The sequence below is a fragment of the Aedes albopictus genome, chromosome 2 (genome assembly GCF_035046485.1).
Source record: "Aedes albopictus strain Foshan chromosome 2, AalbF5, whole genome shotgun sequence".
NCBI classification, from domain to species: Eukaryota; Metazoa; Arthropoda; class Insecta; order Diptera; family Culicidae; genus Aedes; species Aedes albopictus.
The window spans coordinates 468,879,966-468,902,948 of NC_085137.1; the positions used below are offsets into that span (position 1 = coordinate 468,879,966).

Sequence of the window (22,983 nt, forward strand, 5' to 3'; positions counted from 1 at the left end):
TTACACTGAAGTTTTTTTACGCGGTTTTTTTACGCGGTTTTTTACGCGGTACGAAAATCAACGCAGTCAGTCGGACATTGTCCTGTAGATGGGCTAGATCACGCCCGAACCTGGTCGACGTAAAGGTAGGTAATTTTAATCGTTTCTTAACGATTGTAAGAACGATAAGTGTTATGCCCAGTGGCGTCGCGTAACCTCACTTTTTATCTGTGCTCCGACCCTTAAACTTGCAATTGCAGGAAATGCATGCTCAAAATCGATATAGAAATGAGTGAAATCAGCTATTCTCGTCATTTTCTAATTATTACAAGCAAATTTAATCAAAAAATTCTATACTTGTTGCATAGGTAGATTTGAGGTTAGGGAATCGCCGCTGTTTATGTCTTGTCTCCAGGGTGCAAAATGTTCATAGTCATTGACTGAAAACAGCACGAATTTGAATGATTCTGCACTGAATATTCAAAACAAACAAATTCATTTTCACTCTCCCTCTTCACACAGTCAGTCAATTCGTAGTCATTGAATATGAAGCCGATCGAGAAACATCTTCATAATTACCTACGATTCCTTCCAAAATCACTCCACAACAATGAAATAGTGGTTTCGCAGCGCGGTGTCACGAACACTAACGCAAATCTACTGGTTGAAAATATGCCCATTTGATTTTGCTGGGAACAGCTGATCTTTGTTTACTATTTTCAACCAGTAACTCAAGTGGTGTTCGTGTAATGCAGCGTGTACGTACACGCAACACTACTAAAAGCAGAAACCACTATGGGACATTTTATCAGCAATTTAACACTTTGTAAGATGTTTACAAATATTCATTGACTTTCATTCAGTTGATAAACGAGTATCGAGCAGCTGAATATGAATATGCAGGCAAGTGAATGAAAATTGCCGCACGATGAACTTCATCTCGTCTGCTCGGAAATTTTGCACCCTGTGTCTCACATGTCGCGTCTCGTGTGTGTTGTGAAGTTCTTACGTTATATGCGAGGTATGCACTTCAAACGGAGTCGCTCAAGTAATTTTCGTTCAGTGCATTATTTTTCCGTGACCGGAATGGTCAAGAAATTTAACACAGTAAGCTCCATTTGATTTGACGTTTCGTTTCAGCTCCGTACTAGGATTCGGAATAAAGCGACGCTTTATTATTTCTTAAGCGATTCCTTGCCTGAATTTTCCACGCATCGAGATAGGCCAAGAAATTTCTTGCACGCTGATCGCTACGTACTAAATTAGTCTATGGTACTACCCAATAAACTGTAAAAGTTAATACACAGACAAACACACGTAACACTTGCGAAATTTAATGATGATCATTTTAAATTTTCATAGTTGTGGCTTTCACAACCAGAGGCGCTCGCATCGTTTTTATATGCGTTTGACGTTTTACACTAGCGCCTTCTGTTGGCGATATTGCACAACACCGTGATTCGTGCAACTTTTCTACCAGGTGATGGTAGTGTGAACTGGGCGATGGATTTCCATGAAAATCGTTCAAGGTGTTACGTCTGTTTGTCTGTGGTTAATAGTAAAATGTAGTTCCCCGAATGTTGCTTCCTCGAACTAACATCGATTCATCGAATGCCGTTTCCACGAATGGGTATCAGAAGGCCGGCTTCAGAGGCATGTTATCCTCTATTTGAGACATTGGTGTTCCGAATGGGACTTGTTCCCGAATGACCCATTTCTCCGAATCATATATAGATTACACAGCGCAACATTTTTTTGTCTCAAGAGCAAACTTATGTGTCTCCAAAGGATTTTGGGTCGCTCAATCCGAATCCGGGCTCAGATTTGCTCCAACACGTCACAATTTTGAGCTATACCTCAATTTATAGGGCAAAATATGCGATTTTGGGCTTTTTTAACTGCAAGCCCTTAGGCTTGGAAAATTTTTCTTTAAGCAACCAAAAGGTTAATTGGTCAATTAACACCTAAATTAACGGCTCATGCAAAATATTTTGTTTTACCTAATCAAATTTGATAGATTTAAGCATTTTATGTTAGTATGAAAACTTGCATGCAACTTCTAGAGGGTGACTTGTATGGGAAACATCGTGCCTAACATAAATCGCTTAAAACTATCAAATTCGATTTGGTAAAATGAAATATTTTGCATGAGTCGTTAATTTAGATGTTAATTGACCAATTAACCTTTTGATTGCTTAAAAAATATTTCCTTGCATAATGGCTTGCAGTCAAAAAAGCCCAAAATCGCATATTTTGCCCTATAAATTGAGGTATAGCTCAAAATTGTGACGTGTTAGAGCAAATCTGAGCCCGGATTCGGATTCAGCGGCCCAAAATCCTTCAGAGACACATAAGTTTGCTCTTGAGACAGACCAAAAGTTAATTTTTGTTACGCTGTGTTATGCACTCTTCTGTATTATATAGGCGATGCATTATTTATTACTAGACCTTGTTTTATTACTAGACCTTTGACAAAAGCAGCTGAATGGAGAATTACAATGTTGCTCCTTCTTTTCAAAGGTACTGGTTTTATTTAAAACTACATATACTGTCTTTCATGACTTTCTAGGACTCTTTGAACAACGAAATTCCTAGGATTATGAACATTGTGTGGTAAAGAATTACTTCGAACAAGAATGTAATGTGTAATGTTCAAAAAAACGGATCTCGGGGAACTGACATTCGGTACCCGTATGATACTTTTGTAAGTATAGTTTATTCTTTGCACCAACTTTTCGAAGCCTCTAAGCAGAATACCCTCTTCGAATGAGTGTAATCAGTGTCGTACCTTTTAATTCCGCCCTATTTGAACAAGATGAGTTCAAAAGGGTTGCGATAGACTTTGATAATAATATTACAAAACCATTAAAATCAAAATTAGAAACTTGGGTATAGATTTGGTTTTCAGTAGCAGGAACTGTCAACTTAAGTCGTTATTAGGATCAACAAAAGATAAAATAAGATATTTAAACAAAGCGGGAGTTTACAAGATAACATGCCCACATTGCAATAAAATATACATAGGACAAACGCAAAGAACACTTGAAACTCGATTCAAAGAACATATTGCAGAGGTTTAAAAAGCGGGTGAAGAATTAGAAAAGGGTTTAGCTTATGAATTTAAATTAAAAGTGGCAGAAACTTTTGACAGAAGAAAAAGACATCTCTAATTTTTTGATATGTTATGTATAAATGTCTCAGCTTTCATTTGATGCAAAAATTTTGAAAACCGGTGGTTGCCATCATGGTGAAAAAAAATTTTTTGGTATAAAAATACAAGATTGCGGCCAAAATAAATATGGCCGACCCAACTTTTTAATATTGTAAATAGTAGCGCTATCTTTCCTCGTTTCAATAACAATTCGTTTTGAGGTGGTTTTTGCAGAAACTTTCGAGTTATAACGGTTTATGTAGGAATTTGATAATGTAGTCATAAAATAAATTGTGGATGATTTACTTCGGTGTCCCGATACATGTACTGGTTGTTAAGGACAACGTGAAGAAAAGATCATAGTAGTCGAGAACCCTTTGGAAAGGGAGAATTTCGAGAGACGTTGTGCAAGAAGGTCACCAGTTTGGAAGCGCAGGTTAGCTTCAAAGAATTGTAAATCCCGAACCGGGAGGGTCCACTAAGAGAAAATGGTTAAATGCGATGAAAAAAAAAAGTCCCGGAATGGGAGAGTCCACTGTGAGAATTCGCTTAAATGCGGTGTAATTACTGAAGGAATTCAATAAATCCCGGACCGGGAGGGTCCACTGAAGTTGAAAAAAAGATCCGAGTGGACATCGCCTGACTTGCTTGAAGGTTCGATAAAAAAAACGGGCCGGGAGGGTCCACTGATGTGTGCTTATTGGCAGTGCTTGAACTGGGAGAGTTCACATAGGATAGTTGTCGTATTAATTCATGATGAATGAAGCAATGATATTTGAATGCTTGGAACTTAGAGAGTATAAAATTAAAACTGTTGCAATTGAAGAGAAACGTTTGTTTACAAACGCGTTCTGTTTTGCAAAATTGAAGTGGTAAAATATGTTGCCTAGGATGCCACCGTACTACGTGCCTACTATGATGGATTTTAAAGTTCAAATTCAAATTTGATCTAATGCGCTGTAGTTGTTTTTGCCTTTTTCTGGTGTCGGCAGACTATTACTGGTTGGGAATATTGAAAGTCAGTAGTCGTGGATTATTACTCTTGATTTGGACAAATGGGAAATACATGAATTTTGGTGTTACTATTTTTATTCAATGTCTTAGTGCGATCTTCAGTACAGATGGAGATATGGATTCCAAAATACGAACTAATAACGATTTTTAACATAAAAAAGTGGAAGTGTTAACATCGTTTTGAAAAAGAGGATTGGAACTGATTAACACTATTCCATAGCGGCCAGCCACAGAAAAGCGATAAGATAGATATAAACATTACCATTCTGCAAGTTGAATATATCCTTGACTGAATTGAGGTATGGTAATTGCATCCAGTACAAACTATTTACTTTATGATGACGAGTCGAAATAATAGGATTACGAACAAAGATTAAAAAAATGGGATAAGGTACAGACGTGTTAATGTAACATTAATTAGTGGCATGAACAAATCAAAGCAACGATATCAAAAGGCTTGTGATAGGTATACGGATATAATTGTGAACAAATCACGAAGAAAATGTCGAAACTTATACAATTGCAGACAGATCAAAAAACTAAAGTAAAATAATAAGAAAGATAATTTGTAACGAGCTATTTAAAACTTCATTTTATAGCAACTCAGTAAAAAGTAAAAGGAGGATTGTAGGAATTTGATAATGTAGTCATAAAATAAATTGTGGATGATTTACTTCGGTGTCCCGATACATGTACTGGTTGTTAAGGACAACGTGAAGAAAAGATCATAGTAGTCGAGAACCCTTTGGAAAGGGATAATTTCGAGAGACGTTGTGCAAGAAGGTCACCAGTTTGGAAGCGCAGGTTAGCTTCAAAGAATTGTTTGTTGATACTGAAAATCATCCAATTGGGTTTCCTCCTTTTCGTTCCGGACTCGACCCTACAGTTTACATAAGCCACCATTTGACCAAAATCGAGGGGTCTGCAAAAATTGTTGTGGCTCTAACTAACGGGGGGTCCATGAATTTGAGTAACCAAATGCATTTTCCTTAATTTTTAGGCGAGGACTTCCAGAAAATCGGCTCCTTAAACATTTTTGGAGACAAGGTGTAAATAGTAGGCCGGTCTCAGCGAGAATTACCTTATGCTATAGGGCACTGCACTGTTTTGATTTTGTATGGGATTTTGACGTTTCTTGGCCTTGTTGTTTACATAATTTCTGTGAGAGTGAAAGAGAAGGAGAGAATTTCTTGCAGTGCCCTATAGGTACATACAAGCGGGGTGAATGCGATGACTTCTTCAGAAGATAACTGACACTGAGGAAGATTACAAGTGATAGTCGAAATACGCGTATCTGTCAAAGGATAAGCGAAATAGGGCGGAATTGAAAGGTACGAAACTGATTACACTCATTCAAAAAACGTTTGTCATTTGCGCCATTATTGACCTTAATAAAGTTGAGAGACCGACTAATCGAAAAAAGGCTGATATTCGGCCCGAATATTCGGCCGGCCGAATATTCGGTACATCACTATTCGAAGTAGTGTATTCAGTTAGGTGTATCAATACAGAAAGGCTGAAGGTTTATTATCTGAAAAACCGAGCCACCAATCATCGACAGTAATGACCTTGGTTTAAAGAATGCAGATATTCGTTTCTTAACCGTATGAGTTCGAATGTACAGGGTACACATTTAAACGCAGCCATACTAAGCGCGAGAATTGTTTAAAGCCATATAACTTATAACCACAGACAAACAGACGTCTCACTCTACTCACTTCCCATCGATCCTCATTTTAACGATTAGTTTAAATACTCAGCAGTTCACAAATCGCTTGCTCACGGCGCTCGCGTCGTTTTAGCTCCGGTCGCCGGTCCCACGCTGAGTAGCAAAAAGGACCCGTTCGGACAAATATCACTAGCCTTTTGAGGTGAAATTACCGTGTCTTATATTTAGTAAATAATATAATTTAAATCTAAATATTACTTCCCTTTAAAAATACTTTTTACCCTGAAAACCCCATCCCTCATGCATCCCCCCTTTCATTTACCCTACCAAACAATGCATTGCAAACGTGATTGATCTTCTGCAGAAACATCTGCTTCATGTAGTGCGCATTGGGGTTGTGTCCGATGCCGAATAGCATCAGCAAGTACGCACCTGCTATAAGCCATCCGAAATTGGCTGCAACCCATCGCGTACAGCGACCGGAACGCGTTCCCTCACCGCGCTTCGTTTGTCCTTCTTCCATAAGTTGACGTTGGCCAACCACCGCCTGTGGATTGTTGTTACTCACCTCTGCGGTTCCGGTTTTCCTGCGATTAGTTCCGTACACCAACAGATAGCGTACCTGCACCAGTTCGTTATTCTTCACCAGGATGTACTTCTCCGGAATGTCGTTCCAGCTGGAACTTTCCACCTGAGCAAAATGACGAAATGATGCGCATTTACTTATGCAAAGGATTGATGCAGTAATGGAAAATTCAGGCAAAGAATCGTTCAAGTAATGGACAAACGTTTGATTTTTCTTGATCCCAGTACGTGTACGGATCTGAGAAGAAACGTCCTATCAAACGGAGCCTGGTGCATTAATTTTTTTCTAACAATTCCGGGCTCTAAGAACCAAAATTACTTTAGCGATTCCGATTGAGGGTCATACCTACATATGTACATCATAAGAATAAAACCGCACTCACCTGACACTTGACATAGGCCGGATTATCGACGTATTCGCAAAGTGCCGTGCACGCCAGATGGCTACCCAACGCTGATCTCGCCCACCCGGCTCCGGTGGGAGCGAACATTTGGGTCACATGCAACTCTGCCGACATATAAATTCCCTGCCCGAACAGAGCCGTCTGGTTCAGATGCTGCTGCAAACCATAGTTCAAAATGGAATAAAAGTTGAACAGCTTACTCCCATGGTAGGCGTAGTGGCGTGCGAATTGGTCAGCATTTTCTCTAAACCGTCGCTCGGAGTGAGCGTCCTCTCGGTAGACTACTTCGAAGATTTGCTGCGGCCGTTGTACGCTGGCCAAGCATGGTGCTTTGGCTAATACGGAATCGAAATCCGTCTTCGGTACCGTACGCAATCCTGGGTTGGACTGCTGGCAGAGAATCCAATGCAGCAAATCCAAGTGTGGCCCCGTCAGCTCCGCTATATTTAGTTCCTTCAAAGGGGCGAGACCATCTAGGACGCCATTCTGATCAAAGTAAAGAACCAATCAGTAACGATTACGTGTCCTTATCGTCGCAGCACAGACAGTCACTTACCAGTTCGTCGATCTTCTTTTCTTTGTTGTTGATGAAATCCGGCGGAAATGGCTGCAGGCAGGAATCGTACTTGAACGATCGGGCCGCTGAGATAAACAGCGACAGACGCAAATCCGCTGCCAAAGAATCGCGTTCAAGTTCTTTCCCTAGAGCGCTACGTTTACTAGCCGCGGAGGAATTTGATTGCGATGGAAGATCCATCTTTAATTTAAACTTACACAAAAATGCTCGGGGGCCAAGACAAACAATGTAGTATGTACAATCAAATGCTGGACGCAAAATAGTCGTTGTCGTTATGTGTGGAGCATCTTTTGATTATTCGGGTTTTCTGGAAACTGATAAGAGTATACTGATACCACGACCGATATTATGTTTTTGTTATCAGGTTTTCCTTTTCGATTGATTTTTTGAAGGACGAAGTATGTGTAAACAAAACGAAAAAAACAGAAAAGCAAAACCTTTGAAAAAAAAAAAGGAAACTGAAAGGAAAGTGGTAACGATGGCCGAAAATCTGAATGTTCGAAAATCCATTTTAGGAAAAAGAAAACCCAGTCTTTAGGGTTTTGGGGAACAAGCCGAAACATCGAAAAGAAAGCAAAAACAAAATCCGGTGAAAACTGCAAAAGTTTTTTATCTGCGTGTTTTTTTCGACTTACTTCGGCTTAATAAAAATGTATTATATATACACTGGCGAGCGAGGCGATTGGCTGGATGATTGTATCATTCCGTGTATGATCAAGATGAAATTTTTGATTTTGATCTAAATATCATTTTTCGTCATCTAAAATCGATTTAAACATGTTTTGGTAGATGATTCTTTTTAATTCTCGATTTCGTGAATTTCAGTTTTTGATTTTTCCAATTTTTATCTTTGAACATCCCCACACTTTTATATTTTTTCTGGAAGCCAATTTGGGGAATGGATTTTTTGAGATGGAAACATTTTGAGATTTTATGGTTATTGTTGAAATATTATTATTTTAATTTTTTTACAGGAAATTTTATTATCCGTGTAATCTTAAGGAAAATAATTTTAGAGTGTATTCGATTCCCTTAAACCACAGACAAACAGACGTAACACCTTGAACGATTTTCATGGAAATCCATCGCTTAGTTCACACTACCATCACCTGGTGGAAAAGTTGCACGAATCACTGTGTTGTGCAATATCGTCAACAGAAGGCGCTAGTGTGAAACGTCACACGCATAGAAAAACGATGCGCACGCCTCTGGTTGTGAAAGCCACAACTATGAAAATTTAAAATGATCGTTTAATGCGTGGTCGAGGGAAATTTCGCAAGTGTTACGTCTGTTTGTCTGTGCTTAAACTATTAAACAAGGATGAAATGATTTGGGAAAAATTTAAAATAAGTTAATTGTAGCGGTTCAATACAAAATAAACAATGACTTCTAAAAGGTGACTAAAACATCAATTTTTCAATGATTTAAAAAAAATTAAAAACGCTTTAAAAAACACCAAAAATCATTTTGAGATATACAGAACAGTCCTAAATATCAGCCAAAAATATAAAAAAAAATGATTTTCCACGAAACAAAAATTACAAAAATGCTCATACTATACCCCGTCTAAAGGCGGGATTGGGTATTAGCATAGACTAATTTAGAGGGTATTAGAGGGTTAAGCACGTTGTGCCATATTTTTCTATTAGGGCATTTTTTCTCTGTCATATTTTGTGACCCAAGAACATTTGATTCGATTTATCCACATATCCGCGAGCGGTAATGGCGGCGGCGGGCACAACCAACCGGTTCGGTTTCTGACGTTTCTTGGGGGAAAGTCAAAACAATTTCATTCTCCTTCTCACCCCTTCACCCACCGGTCGGTGGTGCCAACCGATTGCGATCCCCAAGAAACGTCAAAATTCGAATCGGTTAGTTGTGCCCGCCGCCGCCATTACCGTTCGCGGATAAATGGATAGAATCCCGATTTAATCCACCTATGGAGAGCAGAACCCTTCTTACACTTATTAAAATTATTGTTGTTAAACACGAAAAAATATTTAACAAATTTATTTTGTGATTGTACCTTTTGGTCATTCTAGAGTAGATTCTCTGTAATGATGTCGAATAATCTTAAATTTGACCTAGAGCCATTTTCATTATTAATTGAAGCTCATGGAAGATAGTAAGCAAATATTGTCGGGCTGCCACCAAACCGGACGTCGCACAATCAAGTCGCGACGCGACCCAACTCGCGACGTTTTTGAATCATGTCAAAACAAGTACGCATCCTTCTCGTTATTGTCAGCAACACAGCACACTAGATGCGAAACAGTTGCGACACGTCTTGTGAACCAAGAAAATGGCAATTTTTTATTGAATGGCTGGCTTTATTCCAACCGGATAGAGAATACAATAATTAAAAAATAAATGAAATTACTCCCAAGTACTCTTTAAAAAAAATTATCCACGGACTATCGTGGAGACGTCACACTCCGCTCGTTTCTCATCGATCACCTTTTTAACGGTTGATTCAAATTTTCGGTAGTAGGTCGATTGACCACTGGCTGCGCTGGCGTCGTTTTTGCTCCTGTTTGACGTTTGCTAACTACTGCCACCTACTCGAATAAAACGGTATCGTACACCAATTGTACAGAGTGCGGTTTTCTCATGATTTGGGTTATCATAAACTGGATTATAAATCGATGATACAACCAATAATATTGATTATAACAGTTATTATTTTGGGTTCTTTAATGATAGACCGAATGGGTTGTTAAGTATCGTTACCATTCAAAAACGCCAAATTTCTCGGACAAAATATTTGCGGAATCGTACGTAATATAATCACTTTATCATCAACTTTATGATTCGGTGAATAATAAAAACAAAACTGAAATATTTCACCAAATCTGTTTTACCGATTGGAAAAAAGCACACCCCTGTGGGCACTTGTAGGACACTGTCAAGTTTTTCTACGATTGCGTGAATCGTTGTTTACATCAACGGTGTTTTTTTGTTGTGTCGGGAATCGAACCGAGTAAGATTAAGATTGAAAACTCTTCGCGTGGTGCTTACACACTATACCAAATTGAATCGGTGTTCGCGGTAGGATGAAACGCGTTGGTGTTGTTAATGTGAAATTTGTGAACTCATCGACTTTGGAAATCTGCAATAGAAGCATTCTGGGTGAAAAGGGGACCTTTGAAGATGTCGACTCCTGCGTGCTATGACATCCGGTAAAGGTAAGATTTCAAGTGCTTCGTAAAATTTAGAAAACAGCAGCTTCTGGCGTGAAAAAAGCAGCCGCCAAGAGTGGCAGTTTTTGGGTCACAAAGCGATCCTCGCTAGAGCAAAATGGAGCCATCACTGCAAAGTTGTTTTTGGTGATCAAAGGCATTTAGAAGTACGTAACATTGTCACTGATAACGAAACAGTAACGCATAGTATCGTAACTTTGTGCCATTGCATGGTTTCTACACTGAAAAAGTCCACAAAAGTTGCCAACTTACCAGAAAGGTATTATTAGAAATGATTCATGTATCATTGAATGTATGATACTTATGATACTCTAATAGTATTGAATAATATCAATTTTCCAATTTTAATCATCGAATCATAGAAATATTATTGCTTTTGTAGTAATCATTCCACGGATGGACGTCTTATGATATGAACGATAGCAGTAATTGTAAATTTTTATGCGGGAGTGATTGCCCGGCCAAGCAGAGTACGTTTAGCATTGGGCGGTTAGGTTTTGATTCTCCATACAAACTTTAAATGCATTTTAAAAATAGTTCCCGGACTCCAAAAATTATGAAATTTTGGATTTCGACTAATTTCCGAGCAAAGAATCCGAATCCGAAATAATCCGGATACCCCTAAAGAACCCAATTGACGATAAACTGCTTTTTCGACCTCATTAACCGATGCCAATGTAGTACTGTCAAATCAAGGAGAATACATTTTACTAAGGTGGCGCAGATAAACATTGCAAACCACTAGTTGTCTCTTCCATTCTTCTGGTGTTCTTATGGAACTGAAATAGTGACGTCACTATTTTAGTTGCATAAGAACACCAGAAGAGTGGAAGAGACAACTAGTGGTTTGCAATGTTTATCTGCGCCACCTTAGTAAAATGTATTCTCCTTGCTGTCAAATGACGTCTTCCTGTTTTGACAAGAAAACATTTTATTTTGTAAACAAAATCGTAATCGCAAAAAACTTCCTCCACCCACCGTAATTCCTTCAGATTATTTTCTTAAAATAAGTCTATTTTTTAATCAGTATTATAATACCTAGTGATTAATTTCAATTGCTACTTTTCTGAAAGGTTGTTTAAACCGTTCAACATGCAGTACTGTTTGGCAGACATTGCTATCCTACGGAGTGATGTCTCAAAGGAAGGCACTACCTTCAAACATCTGGGACAAAACTTTTTCCAGCTCGATGAAACGCTAAATGTGAAAGCTTTGCTAAAAGGTTGGTTCATGAAATAATGTTAGTGGATATTTTGTAATAATCTTTTTCTGCTGCAGATGTCCATCGTATCCCGGAATATGAACTCCACCAGCGAACGGATGCGTCGGACAGCGCCACGATTTATTTGAGCTTGTTTCTCCGGCAGCTGAGGCCAGACGAGTGGAATGACTTCGGATGCATTGAGCAACGCAAGCGAATGGTGCGGAAATTTTTCGAAGAAGTTGAACGACACGATTTTGTCCGGTTGGAGGAGTTGCAGCTTCGGGAAGAATCGGATGAGCCGGGGACAGTTTTAAGTGTGGGTAAGTTTTACGACCGTTTGAGGGAGAGTCATCTGGAAGACGTTTTGGATGGGCCTATTCCGGATGATGTGTGCCACGCAAGCTTGCGGCCCACGTTGAGGCCCTATCAAATTCAAGCCATTCGATGGATGCTGGGCAGGGAAACCGTCCGGAAGAGGTTGCCGGCGCAGTATTTGAAACTGAGATGTCGAAACGTCCCGGAAGTGGATTTCTTCATGTACTTAGACAGTGGAGAGGTGGTCGATGAAATGCCTCGGGAAAGTGCTATCCCTTCCGGTGGAATCCTGGCTGATGAAATGGGAATGGGCAAGACGGTAGAGATATTGGGGCTAATGTTGTATAATAGGAAAAGGAAGCGCAAATTGCAAGAGCTAGAGGTGGGAGTTAATCGATGTGATGAAACAGTACAGGAGAAGACTGTCAGATGCATCTGCACCAAGACTTCAAAAAAGAAATTGATAGCATGCATGAAATGTAATCTATTACAACACAAAAAATGCGTCCTGAAGCACAGCGAGGAGCAACCTAAGAAGTACATCTGCCCGGAATGTTGGCGATCGGAGCCGCTGGTAGAAACCGGAACGACCATCATCGTTTCTCCGGTGTCAATCAAAATGCAGTGGGCCTCGGAGATCAACAAGCACATTAACGATCCGACATTTAAAATTTTCATCTACGAAGGTGTTTCCAACAGTGGTTGGATTAGTCCAACTGATCTTGCGAGGTAAGATATTTGAGATTCAAAAAGATCTTCATTAATTATTTTCAACATCTTCTAGGTATGACGTGGTTCTTACGGATTACAACGTGTTGAAAACGGAGATTCACTTCACGGCAGAAAATGAGCGAACTTCTCGTCACGAGAAGCGTTTCCTCCGGCCGGTGTCTCCGCTTCCGTTGATCCGTTGGTGGCGTGTGTGCTTGGATGAAGCCCAGATGGTCGAAGGTGTCCACAATCAGACGACAAAGATGGTAAAAACGTTGCCGGCAGTACACCGCTGGACGGTCACCGGCACGCCCATCGAGAAGAGCATGGACAATTTGTACGGTTTGGTTCACTTTCTGGATTATGCGCCGTATAATGACTATCGAATATGGTCCGAGCTGACTCGGATGTTCCAGCAGGGTAACTCTCGGCCATTGATTCATGTAATGTCTCGGATTATGTGGCGCACCTGCAAGGTGGCCGTGCTGGATCAGCTAGGAATTCCACCACAGACGGAAGTGGTCCATTATATTACGATGTCCGATTTACAAACTTTGTTCTACCGAATGGAGCACGCCAAATGTGCGACGGCTTTCCGGGAGAAGGCCAATAAGCTCGCCGGAGATGATACCAGCATGGCAAGGATGAACATTCACACGTTGAATTTGGTAAGAATAAGGTAGACCTGATTTGTATAATGTTTAACATTTTCCGGAATGTTTCAACAATGATTTCAGCTAATGGAACCAATGCGTAAACTTCGCCAGGATTGTAGCATTCCGTCGGTTTTGCATCGCTCGGATCAACTCACAATGAAGAAGATGCTAACACCTACCGAACTGCACGAACATCTGGTCACGAGCAATGAAATGGACTGCAAATCGCAGCTTCGTTCTGTGGTTTCCAGCATCAACGGAATGGCAGCGATTCACGTGATCCGCAAGGAGTACGACCAGGCCATAAAGATGTACAAATCTGCACTGCGCTGGGCGGATGATTACCAGGGAACGGTTAGCGTCGATTCGCTGCTTCAGATTCACGCTCTGTACAACATTTTGGAAGTGTTGATTATGCAAGAGCAAGAGGGGGAACAAATTTCCCCAGAAGAAGTCAAAGCAGACTATGAAGAACGGTGCGCCAAACTAGAATGGAAGTACATCGAAACGTATTCGAATATCGTTAAAGGTGTCGAGCTTGAATTGAAGCAGGCCACAGAGAAACTCCGAGAGGTGAACACCAGACTCAGTGGCAAGATCGATGGCCGCTGGTGGAGAAGCGTCATTTATCGTGTTGATCGGGATGCCCTCAAGACGGCCAATTTACTGATTAAATTGAACGTAGAAATCCGGAATCATGACGGCATGGCACGACCGATCGAAACCATCCGTGGGCTGGACTATACGCTTACCGTGTGGTTGGACAAAATAGCCCAGAACCGCACTCAGCTGCAAAAGGCATTCAAGTCCATAGACTACTTTGTTACGAATCTCAAGCCGAAGCACTTGTGGCCAGATAGTGTCAAGGCCCCCTTCGAAAAGCTGGTGCAAACAGCGTTTCTATGCCATTTGGACCCGGAATTGCCGGACTTGCCAGTTCAAGAGCGAATGAAGCGACCTACCTGCGTACTTTGTAACGTGAAATCGGTGCTAACGCAGTACGAGTGCGTGATCTTCCAAATGGAAGTTGTCGAAGATGGACCGACTACGAAGACCAAAGGTTCCTGGCAAATAACGACCCAGGAGCTGATTATCCGACAAATTCACGCTTTCTCCAAGAGGGACAATCTGGACCCGGAAATCATCGAGGAAGGTGATCTGCACATCGCCTACTTGGATGCCCTAAAAGCGGAGTTCAAGCAGTACTCCAAGTACTGGGTGGAGATCAACTACACGGCTGCAGCCTACGACGAGCTGAACATGTGCCGTTCCCGACTGCAGGTGGTCACCGTCGAGGAGCTGGAGGAAAACAACACCCGGAAAACCATACAACAGATCCTAGACTGCGAGGTGGACGAAACCTTAGAAGATCTAAAGGTTCAGAGGATGAACTCCGAGCGAGAGTTCGTGCGCCTCAAAGGAACGCTCAAATATCTGCAGCATCTGGGCAGTGCCAGGGAGATTGACGTGTGCCCAATTTGTCAGTACACTCCGAAGGATAAGTACGCCGTGCTGCAGTGTGGACATCACTTCTGCGTGGCCTGTGCGCCGGAGATTCTACGTATGGCCCGGAACCATGGCAACATCATCAGCTGTGTTGTGTGTCGCCATCGGCAGCGAGTGCCAGAGTAAGTATAAGGTTCTTACGTCCTTACGGTAGTCAGGCATGGGTAGGCTGACCATCCGTTCCGTCCCGAATACGGTCGATAAATCAGAAGTTTGATATAAAAAGTTTGGCTTAAAAGAAAAGTGTTCTATCCAATAAGATCGAATAAAGCTACATTGGAAGAACACGCCGCGATATAGGCATACCCCCGTATGAACGGTAGTGTGAATTCCGCAAAAGCTACCGATCGATAGAACTTGCGATGAAAACAGAACAATACATCGGCAGTCGGCTGCCTGAAACTTTTGCCAGTCTTGGTAAGGTGGTATGAACTACTAACCAAACCGATCTGTTTAAAAGCATAGGTCGTACGGCAATACATGGCCTACTTGCCTAATTTCACCTTCTATAAAAAATTTCATACTTGCTCGCAACCTAGCGAATACTATCATATCTATCATTTCATTATCCACTTTGATCTCTGCTCCCTTATACTCTACCGATATAGCCATAAAATGATTAAGTTTTACCTACTGTAACAGGTTTCGTACCTAGCTCCACTGAGCTGTGTGATGTATCCCAAAGAGTACCTACTCCAACACTCCTCATCACACACTTAAATCCGGCGCGTCCCGAGCTGTACCTGGTCACCGTAATCCTCCTGGATACAAAGCCCGCCGAGCTCCTACTAGCACCTTTGCTACCACTACCGAGTTACTTTTGTTACCGCCGATTGTTGGGTCCCTCATCGCCTCTCGGTATCTCAACGACTATTGACACCTAGCCTCATCGCATCTTGATACCTCATCGTCTCTTGGATGGTACCGCATCTTGGTCTCCTCGCTTCCAGAACCACTACCAGGGCGTCCCTGGGCCCATAATCTGTTGAATATAAAAAACGAGGCTTCGTTCTCCAATCCAATCTCGGAATAATAGACCGGTATGTACATCGAGTCGACGTTGGAGAAGCAAAGTCACGAAAACAGCGCTACTATCCCATGTCCAAGTACGTTCTCGACGAGGTGTACAAGGAAATCGATCGGATGTTGGAGCTCGATGTGATAGAAGAGGCGCTATTCTCGCCGTGGAACAACCCGCTGCAGCTGGTTGTTGTGAAGAGGAGGACCGATCAGTACCGTGTCTGTCTAGATGCCCGTCACCTTAACTCGGTGATGGTTAATGAGGGGTATCCCATCCCACAGATATCGGCTATCATGAACAACCTCAGCGGATGCATCTACATCTCGGCGATCGACCTAAAAGATGCCTTCTGGCAGATGTCATTGGAAGAGAAATCCTGGCCGATGACAGCATTTGCAGTGCCGCACCTCCAGTTCAAGGTCGTCCCATTCGAAATGTGTACAGCGAGTCCGGCTCTGGCGTGGCTGATGACGAACATCTTCGCAAACCTGGAACCCCACCTGTTCCACTACCTGGACGATATAATCATCTGCTCACGCACCTTCGACGAGCACATCAGGTTGATGAAAAAAGTGCTAAGCGGACAAGGGACGCTGGTCTAACTAGGGTAACGGTCGAATTTTGGACCCCTAGAGGACATTAGTTTGAATTTAAGTCAAAAACATACATATTCAGAGGGTGTTACACATTATGATGATGCTCGTATGATCGTTAAAGCCTTCACTGTCCGCTAAAAATACCCACAAGGTCATTTCTGGCTGAAAATTTGACGAAAATAACTTATTTTTGAAGCACCAGTTTTCACTGTTTTGGACACCCCAATATATTTTGGACCCTCTTAAGTATGTATTTTGGACACCCGGTGTACCCGTTAGAAACTATTTTCTGCCAATCTGCCACTTGAATATGCTGGATCACATCCTAATTACTTGATTGACAAAGGCTGATTAGACGAACTTTGCGAATTTAATGCGCTAGAATGATAAACGTTTTTGTTTACATCTGCAAGTTTCCTCAGCAACGCAATCTCTTTTTGTAAACATGGCACGACACTGACACGGATGACGAGATTGACAAAAATGAATTTCAAGGCAAATAATGCTATTTCTAGTGCGGAAATGATTGCTGCCCGTGCAGAGGAATCTAATTTAGCGAATGATTCTAAAAAATTTTCGCCATCTCTTTATTAAATCTGTGAAATTTGTGATAATACGACTCAGGGGGTCCAAAATATATGGGGGTCCAAATTATATTGGTTACCCTATCTCCGCCGAAAAGTGGAAGTTCTGCCTGGAGAAGATATGTGCTGAACAAAAGCGGATGGAACGTGGATCAGGAGAAAATTGAGTGCATCGTACGTTTCCCAGCTCCGCAATGCAGGAAGCAGGTACAGCGGTTCCCAGGAATGTGCAACTGGCACCGCAGGTTTATAGCGAACTTCTCCAGAATTGCAGTACTGTTGATGGAGCTGACGAAGACGAAAACCAAGTTTCGGTGGACGAAAGATGCAGAAGGCGCGTTCCTAAAACTCAAATCTGCCCTGGTTGCAGCACCAGTCCAAGCGATGCTAGATTACACGAAACCGTTTGTCATTGCATGCGATGCGAACGATGTAGCGATTGATGCAGTACTGACGCAGGAGATAGACGGCGAAGAACATACTATTGCCTACTTCTCCTAGAAACTGTCCTCGTCAGAGCGAGAGCATTCTGTGACAAAACGTGAATGCTTGGCCGTCATCCGGGCGCTAGAGCAGTTCAAAGGGTACGTAGAAGGCACGAAGTTAACGGTACACTGCGATTACTCTGCCCTAAGCTACCTGAGATCAATAAAGAACCCTACAGCACTCATGAGTCGCTGGATACTCAGATTGAACGCCTTCGACTTCGCCATCAAATGCCTTCCAGATGCCAGAATCCAGGAATCCATATACTTACAGAGATTCTCGCTGGATTCCTCCTTAAGATCCATCCAAAACTATTCAAAGTTTCTTCAAGAATGTCATTGGTTGAGCCTCGTAGCTGTAGTATACAGTTAGAGTCCGCTGTCCACAAGAATCGCTTCTTATCCGTACCCACTCCCTGTTGAGTTTCGTTCAATCGGTACAGCTGCCGGATGAAGCCAGTGTCCATGTATTTTTCGGTGGTTTTCCGAGATAGCTATCCAATAGTTTATGTCGGGATTTTTATCGATAGTTTTCCAATATTTGTCTTGTTTTCTTCGCGGAACTTCGTCCGTAGCTGCTTTCAGCGTTACATGAGGTTTTCAGAATTCCTCCTTGGATGTCCTTAATATTTCTTATCGGAATTACTATTACCTAGAACTTTTTTCGAGATGTCTCATTTTTTTCTCAGGTTTTTTCGAGATTTCTTCAATAACACTTTGCGGAGTTTCTCGCAAGATTTTATTTGAATTCCGTCGAATATTTCTCCAGGAATTTTCTGTAAGGTATTTCGTAAGATATCTCAGGAGACATCCCAACTAACATTTATTGTGAATGTAAACGTCAACAAAGCGTCCTCAATACGGCTTGATACTGAGTTACTGTGTTGTACATATAGATGGAAGCTTCTATGCAAGCCCTATACCAATGAATCTGGCGAACTTAATCAGCATGTATATGCTGCGCGAGAAGCTTCTATGCCACCAAGTCATAGCTCTTTTCTCGGCTCCTATGTAACCACTAACTGAATAACATCTTGAGAAGGCGCTTTTTCAGCCTTTTCGCAGTTGTTAAATAATAGTTATACGGCATCCCCAAATTAAACGATTAAATATAATTAGGTTATGGATACCGTGACGCAATACATGTGGAACTGGAATTATCACTTTTAAAATTGAATAATTAAAGTACTTGCCGCTCTTTGGAATCGAACTCCCGATCTCCGTATTCACTGGTCCCGATGATGTCCTCGCTGCCACACTGCTATATATAAAAACATAGAAAATAGCCCGTTTTGTTTTACTCCAGACAAGGCTTCATAATTGTGCCACAAGAAACCTTACCCAACTACATCTTGCTGCAAAAGCTTGTGAAACGTCAAACGCAATGTTTACATTGAACAAGCTGTGTGATTGCGCCAACAGATTCTTCTTCACAGCTTCTAGCTGAAAGAGTGTTCTTTAAACGGCTACGAAGCGCTGCTGTTTTGTGTTTTGGCAACATTACAAAACGTACTGTATAAAAGCAGCTATTGTAGTGGCTGGGACTCTTACTCGATTTGCACATCTTCCGGAAAATCTTCCAGCATTGAATTAAAGTGCAATAAAAGCAACCCAAATAATTTCACAGCACAGAGATGGATAGCTGTAAAGAATTTGTGTAGTAGCTATATATCCCGCTTAAAGTTTGTTTTGACAATAATGTTTACATCCGACAAGCCGTGTTGGTAAACCAACAGTTTCTTTATTACAGCTTCTAGTTGTAATAATATCGCATAACGGCCTTTAAAGCGCTGCTGGTTTGGGGATTTGTCAGTATAACGAATTGTACTGTATAGTAGCAGCTGTTTTGTTAGTGGGGACTCCTATTCGATGTGTTCAAGTTTACACATCTTCCGGGAAATCTCCCGGAGTTGGAATAGAGTGGAGTAAAGGCAGCCCCAGTGACAAGCAATGGATTTCTGAAAACCAAGTTTGGTAGCTGGATTGTGCTTGTTTTGCAGTCGTGTATTAGCTTATGATTTATATTTGACTAGCTTTCCTTTTATTCAGCGTTGACTGCTTTTACTCGATGGTTACACAACAGAAAGCAAATGACTGAAGCTTATAGCGCTGAAAATGTTAGTTGGGATTCTGAGGAAAACCCGTAGAAGAATCCCTGCAATAACTTTGGAAGAAATTCATAAAGGAGTATCCAGAATCTCGGGACAATTTTTGGTAAAGATTCCGGGAAGAATTTTGGGAATAATGTAGAGAATATCTGTAAAAAAATCTCAGGTGGATCACTGCAAGAAATCCGGTACAACTACGAGGCACAGCCTGGCTCTGAAAGAATGCAAAAGAAGAATTCAATGAGAAATATCAGCAATAACTCCTGTGGAAATCCCAGAAGACACTCTGGAAAAAAAAACATCTTAGGAGAAAGTCCAGGGTAAATTAGGAAAAACTCTGAGAGACATCTCATGACCAACATCGGAAGGAATCTTCTGAAAGAATACTCCGAGAGAAATCTCAGCTAAAACTTCAAAATAAATCTCGCGAAAACTTGTAAGAAATTCCTGTTGGAGACCAGGAAGAACATCTCGAAGAAAGCCCAAAGCAATTGTTTGAAGATATCACAGGAAAAAAAAGAAAGAAATCGCTTGAGGAACTCTTGCAGTAAATTCGCAAAAACTCCTTCAGAAACTCTTGGAGGAACTTTAGTAGAAACCCCGTTATTTCCTTGAGCAACTTTGAAAGAAATTTTGGGAAGATCTTCTGGGGAAGTCCCAAGAGGAACACCGGAAGGAATCGCGTGAAATTTGCATGAGCAATTCCGAAAGAAATTCCACGATTTATCCCGACAGAAATTCTTATAGAGTATTCGGGATAAATTCTGGTAGAAATCCTACGAAGATTTCTTTGAGCAAAACACTGGAGGAACTCCGGGAAGAAATAGTATCCCCGTGAAAAACGCCAGGAGAAATCGGTTGGAATTCAGGAATCCTGGAAGGAATTTGGAAGTATACCTTTCCGAAAAAAAACGAAAAGGAATACCAAGAAAAATAGCGTCAAAAATGCGGAAGGAATTTTATAAGAAATCCTGGAAGGCATTCCAGGAGATATTTCTAAAGAAGTTCCAGAAAGAAACCCTGACGGAATTTCTGGAAACCTTGAGCTGCGTCACGTCACTCCATTCGTAGAATGAGCACATATTTCACCAAGCATTTTACTCATCGCTTCATTTCTTTCTTTTCACTTTCAGCATCTATTACGTAACCTGCTCGCAGCTGGGCTCCTCCGAAGAGGCAATAACCGTTCGCGGTAACTTCTCCAGTAAAATTGTTAAAATCGTGGAAACCATTCTCCAGCTCAAGCATCAGGAACCCGACGTCAAAATCATCATTTTCTCCCACTGGGACCCGATTCTGACGATGTTGGCCCGAGCGCTGGACCAAAACGACATCACATACCGGGCGAAGACCACCAAGTTCTACAAGGGCATCGAAGAGTTCAAGGATTACCGGAACGCGGTAACCTGCATGCTGTTGCCGCTCAAGTACGGCTCCAAAGGGCTCAACCTAACGGAAGCGACGCACGTTTTTCTGGTGGAACCGATCCTGAACCCCGGGGAGGAACTGCAAGCCGTTGGCCGCGTGCACCGAATTGGACAAACGAAGCCAACCTTCGTGCATCGGTTCATCGTGCAGAAGACCATCGAGGAGACCATCCATCAAACCATTCAGAACGACCAGAGCGGGCTCTGGAGCTCCAAACAGGTTACCGTTCGGCACTTGGAGCAACTTTTCCAGCTGGAAGACGACGAGATTGTTCTCTATTAGCATGTTAGTAGTGTGCGATCTAACACATTTCAAGTCTCTTTATTCATTCCTTCGAAATACGAAATAAAAAAAATACATTTCAAGATCGTTTTTGAATTGAGTCAGTTAAAGGTTCACAAATCCTCGGCTCTACATGAACATGTCATCGTATCCGGGAGGCGGCAAGTGGTCTGGATCGGGTCCCGGATTGCGGAACGCTCTTGGGTTGGTGCCGACCGTGGGTCCAAATGGGTCGAACCGTGCCCCGGGAACGATTCCACTGGGTCTAGGAAAAAATGATTTATATTAATAATTTCGTATTTGAAACAAGAGTGTATGATAAAGGGCTTTTCTCATTGCCCCGCACCAGGGACCAGGGCCAGAGCAAGTGCTAAAGAATACTTATCGTAGTTTTAAGCGAAAGTCCTCCTTAGCGAATTTCTGTTTAACAGAAGGTTAACATGTTAACATATTCTTCTATTTTGAAATGGTTGTAAAACAATGTACTCTGATCGGGACCTGGTCGGATCCCGGCCTGATGTAATGAGAATAGCCTTCAAGGAATTCTTAACCGAGTCAGTAATTATCCGCCCTACGCTCCCCGCCACACTTACCCGGGACGCCTGAGATTTGCCAGCGGATTGAAGCCACCAGGCGGCTCGAAGATCATACCCCCACCACGGCCAAAAGGGTCCAGATCACCTCGGCCTACGCTACCGACCCCCAACGGATCGGATCCAACCGATCCCGGTCCGAAACGAGGTCCCACAAGCAACGGATTCGCCGGTCGCACATCAACTCGCTCGGTCTTTTCCGGCTCCTTCTTGGTCTGAGTCTCGCCGTCCTTCTTATTGCTCTCGAACACCGGCACCAGCAGCTCCCGGCGAACACGGTCCAACACTGTGGCCACTTCCGGTACCAGCGTCGAAATGGAGCCCTTCAATGCTTTGACCGTAGTGTCAATTTGGAACGTTGTGTTCGAAACATTCAGTGTCTTAACCTGTAGCAGATTGACGATCATCGTTCCCTCACTGTCGATGCCATGCAGAATGTACAGCTGTCCGTTATTCACGTACCGCAGGGCATACGAGTGCGGATTATTGTTCCATCCTTCCGGCAAGAGCTCGCTTTTCTCCTCCGAATCCGAAAGCGTTTTCTACAAATAAGGAACCTATAATTCACGAGATTCAAGCTCGACCACACCCGTAAACCAGAAACTCACATCATCTCCGAGACCAACGTTGCGGAAGGAGTTCTTGATTAGGTACCAATGTACGACGGCGATCAATACGTCAGATTTTGTCTGGATTGATTGCTCTACCGACTTGAACACCAGCTCAAATCCAAAATAGTCCGAATCTGACATTCTGTTTCAACGATGTTATGTTTCCTGTGATTTTCGAAAGTCACTCACCGCTATTTTTTCTGATATTAGTAAGTTAATTCACTGGAAAATCAAAATTATTTCAAGCTGCGCAGCAAAATTTCCGGTAAAAGTTTATAAACAATCGAACGAACAAAAATGAATG

The 22,983-nt window shown here is 41.9% G+C and overlaps 3 protein-coding genes across 3 annotated transcripts; 1 reads left to right on the forward strand and 2 right to left on the reverse strand.

The window, feature by feature from the left end:
- Window positions 1–6,016: 6,016 nt before the first annotated feature.
- Window positions 6,017–7,771, reverse strand: LOC134287439 (protein mono-ADP-ribosyltransferase PARP16-like). The gene is made up of 3 exons (XM_062849256.1): window positions 7,359–7,771; window positions 6,782–7,288; window positions 6,017–6,504 (listed from the first exon to the last, which is right to left on the reverse strand). The coding sequence occupies exons 1-3, from the start codon at window positions 7,557–7,559 to the stop codon at window positions 6,112–6,114; spliced, it is 1,101 nt and encodes a 366-aa protein (XP_062705240.1). The 5' UTR covers window positions 7,560–7,771; the 3' UTR covers window positions 6,017–6,111.
- A 3,743-nt stretch (window positions 7,772–11,514) lies between these two features.
- On the forward strand, window positions 11,515–21,558 carry LOC109413160 (E3 ubiquitin-protein ligase SHPRH). The gene is made up of 5 exons (XM_029860696.2): window positions 11,515–11,801; window positions 11,858–12,827; window positions 12,883–13,477; window positions 13,547–15,093; window positions 20,899–21,558. The coding sequence occupies exons 1-5, from the start codon at window positions 11,672–11,674 to the stop codon at window positions 21,473–21,475; spliced, it is 3,819 nt and encodes a 1,272-aa protein (XP_029716556.2). The 5' UTR covers window positions 11,515–11,671; the 3' UTR covers window positions 21,476–21,558.
- LOC109413170 (proteasome inhibitor PI31 subunit) lies at window positions 21,496–22,972 on the reverse strand. Its single transcript, XM_062854024.1, has 3 exons — window positions 22,677–22,972; window positions 22,069–22,610; window positions 21,496–21,740 (listed from the first exon to the last, which is right to left on the reverse strand). Exons 1-3 carry the CDS (start codon window positions 22,818–22,820, stop codon window positions 21,605–21,607), a joined length of 822 nt encoding a protein of 273 aa, XP_062710008.1. The 5' UTR covers window positions 22,821–22,972; the 3' UTR covers window positions 21,496–21,604.
- Between the last annotated feature and the right edge of the window lie 11 nt (window positions 22,973–22,983).